The sequence below is a fragment of the Ictidomys tridecemlineatus genome, chromosome 15 (genome assembly GCF_052094955.1).
Source record: "Ictidomys tridecemlineatus isolate mIctTri1 chromosome 15, mIctTri1.hap1, whole genome shotgun sequence".
NCBI classification, from domain to species: Eukaryota; Metazoa; Chordata; class Mammalia; order Rodentia; family Sciuridae; genus Ictidomys; species Ictidomys tridecemlineatus.
The window spans coordinates 4067310-4069574 of record NC_135491.1 but is presented as its reverse complement, the minus strand read 5'-3'; the positions used below and the strand labels follow the sequence as shown (position 1 = coordinate 4069574).

Here is a 2265-nt window from a genome sequence, read left to right as displayed (position 1 = left end):
AAATGAATTCCATAACTTCTCCTGTGTAGTAATATTACAATATTTATCATAATCTCAGGATATTTTTCTTTTTATTTCAATTCATGCAAAGAGGTAGAATTCACAGCCTCCAACTTCTACTGATGCATCACTTGTATTGAAATGTCCTCCACAAATCCTGTTTCATTACTAAGAGTTTCACCAATGTATCTATCAATGCACAGACGCTTTTAGCCTGAAATCAGTGAGGACTTTGTTTTTATTTTAAACTAATTTGCCATTTGCCATTGTTGAGGAACAAAGTATATTTCCTAATAATTCACTGATATATTACACTATTCTTTTATTCCTGGAATAACAATATGAGAAATAGAAAGTCCAGTGATCCATTTTCAGAATAAATATTATGCTTTAAAACTTTAGTGACTTTGGATGTAAGAAAGGAAGCTGAAGAGAGAGCACAATAAACAGTCACCAGCCTAAAACACAGGCATGTCAAAATTGTTGTGTTTGTGCTGTTTAATATGTGTTTTGTTTTCTAAAACCATAGAAATAGTTTTTGTTATTATTTAAAAAAAGGCCATGACTGATCTTTAAACTTTAATTCAGAAATCCACTGAGATCTGATTTCTTATATGGTGTAGATGGTGACTGAGGTTCTTTATCCAACATGACTACAATATATCAGTTCATTCTGAAATAGTACATGCTAAATTCTTCCTAAGCATTTGGTCTCATTTTTTATTGCTCCTCGTAATTTAGCATAACCTCATCAAGTCTTTTTTCATATAAAGTACATTGTTAATTCTCCCCATCAACATGTGCACCTTGATTTCTTTTTAATACCACAAGTGCTTTCAATGAAAATTAGTCTTGGTATCAAAAATTATTTTAAGATGGGGGATCACACTACGTAGCTCAGGCTGGATTCAAACTTGTAGGTTTCAGTGATCATTCTTCCTCAGCTCTGCAGGTAGCAAGGGAAGGTGCTCACCACTATACTTGGGCACAGCTATTATTAGGGAGTCATTTTTCTGAGGTGAACAACTCTTGCCATAATATAAAGGACAATGTTTTGAATTACAGAATGGGCCCCACAAATGTGGCAATAGGACTGATGCTTTTATCACAGAATGCTGTTGGAATTCTGGGAAATTTCTCTGTACTTTATTATCATTTGGTGCTTTCCTGCAGTGGGTGCACATTAAGGTCCAGAGATTTGATTCTTGGGCACCTTATGGTAGCCAACTCTTTGGTCATTCTTGCTAGAGGAATTCCCCTCACAATGACAGCTTTTGGGATGAGATATTTCTTCAGTATTTCTGGATGCCATGTTATTTTGTATATTCAGCGAGTGAGCAGGAGTGTGTCCATTGTCATCACCTGCCTCTTGAGTGTCTTCCAGAACATCACCATCAGCCCCATGAACTCCTGTTGGAAGGATCTCAAAGAAAAAGCTCCCAAGTACATTGGCTTCTCCATTTTCCTCTGCTGGATCCTGTACATAGTCGTGAATTCCATTTTTCCTCTCTATATACACAGCAAATGGAACAGTGTAAACACAACAGAGAAAAGGGATTATGGGTACTGTTTTACTGTAGGTCGTGAAAAATTCACAGATTCATTATATGCAGCCTTATTTGTATTTCCTGAGGTTGTCTTTTCCATGATTATGATCTGGTCCAGTGGCTCCATGGTTCTCCTTCTGTACAGGCACAAGCAGAGGGTTCAGCACATTCATAGCATCAAAGTTTCCCCCAGATACTGCCCTGAGTCCAGAGCCACCCAGAGAATCCTTGTCCTGGTGGGAACCTTTGTGACTTTCCACACCCTCTCCTCCCTATTAAGTCTTTATATTGCTCTGTCTTCAAACCACATTTGGTGGGTGGTGAACATTTATGACCTAATTTCACTGTGTTTTCCCACTGTCAGCCCCTTTCTTCTCATGAGCCATGAACTCACGGTATCCAAACTATCCAGACTCTGCTTTGTCTGCATAAAAAATTTTAAAAATCCTGCTGAGTACTGTGAGAAAATGCCGGGTTTCTGTTCTCGCGACTAAAAGGCTCAGGGGTCACTTTAGTTAAACTGGGCTAACTGGGCTGCACAAAATAACCACACAAGAGACACAAGTACCTTTTTCTTTGGGGTGGCTGTGACGGTTCCTCTGACCTTAAGGGTCTGCAGAAAGAGAGAGAGTGAGAGCATGAACTGACCCCTTTTATTGAGGAGAAGCTATTCAAATGAGGCAAGGGGTCAGGTTTCAGGGGGCTGAGTCTGTCTTCA

General features: G+C 38.9%; 1 protein-coding gene across 1 annotated transcript; it reads left to right on the top strand.

Annotated features, from left to right (window-relative positions):
• The first annotated feature begins 1066 nt into the window (after nt 1–1066).
• Nucleotides 1067–2041, top strand: LOC144371104 (vomeronasal type-1 receptor 4-like). The gene has a single exon (XM_078033315.1). It carries the CDS (start codon nt 1067–1069, stop codon nt 2039–2041), a length of 975 nt encoding a protein of 324 aa, XP_077889441.1.
• The last annotated feature ends 224 nt before the right edge of the window (nt 2042–2265 follow it).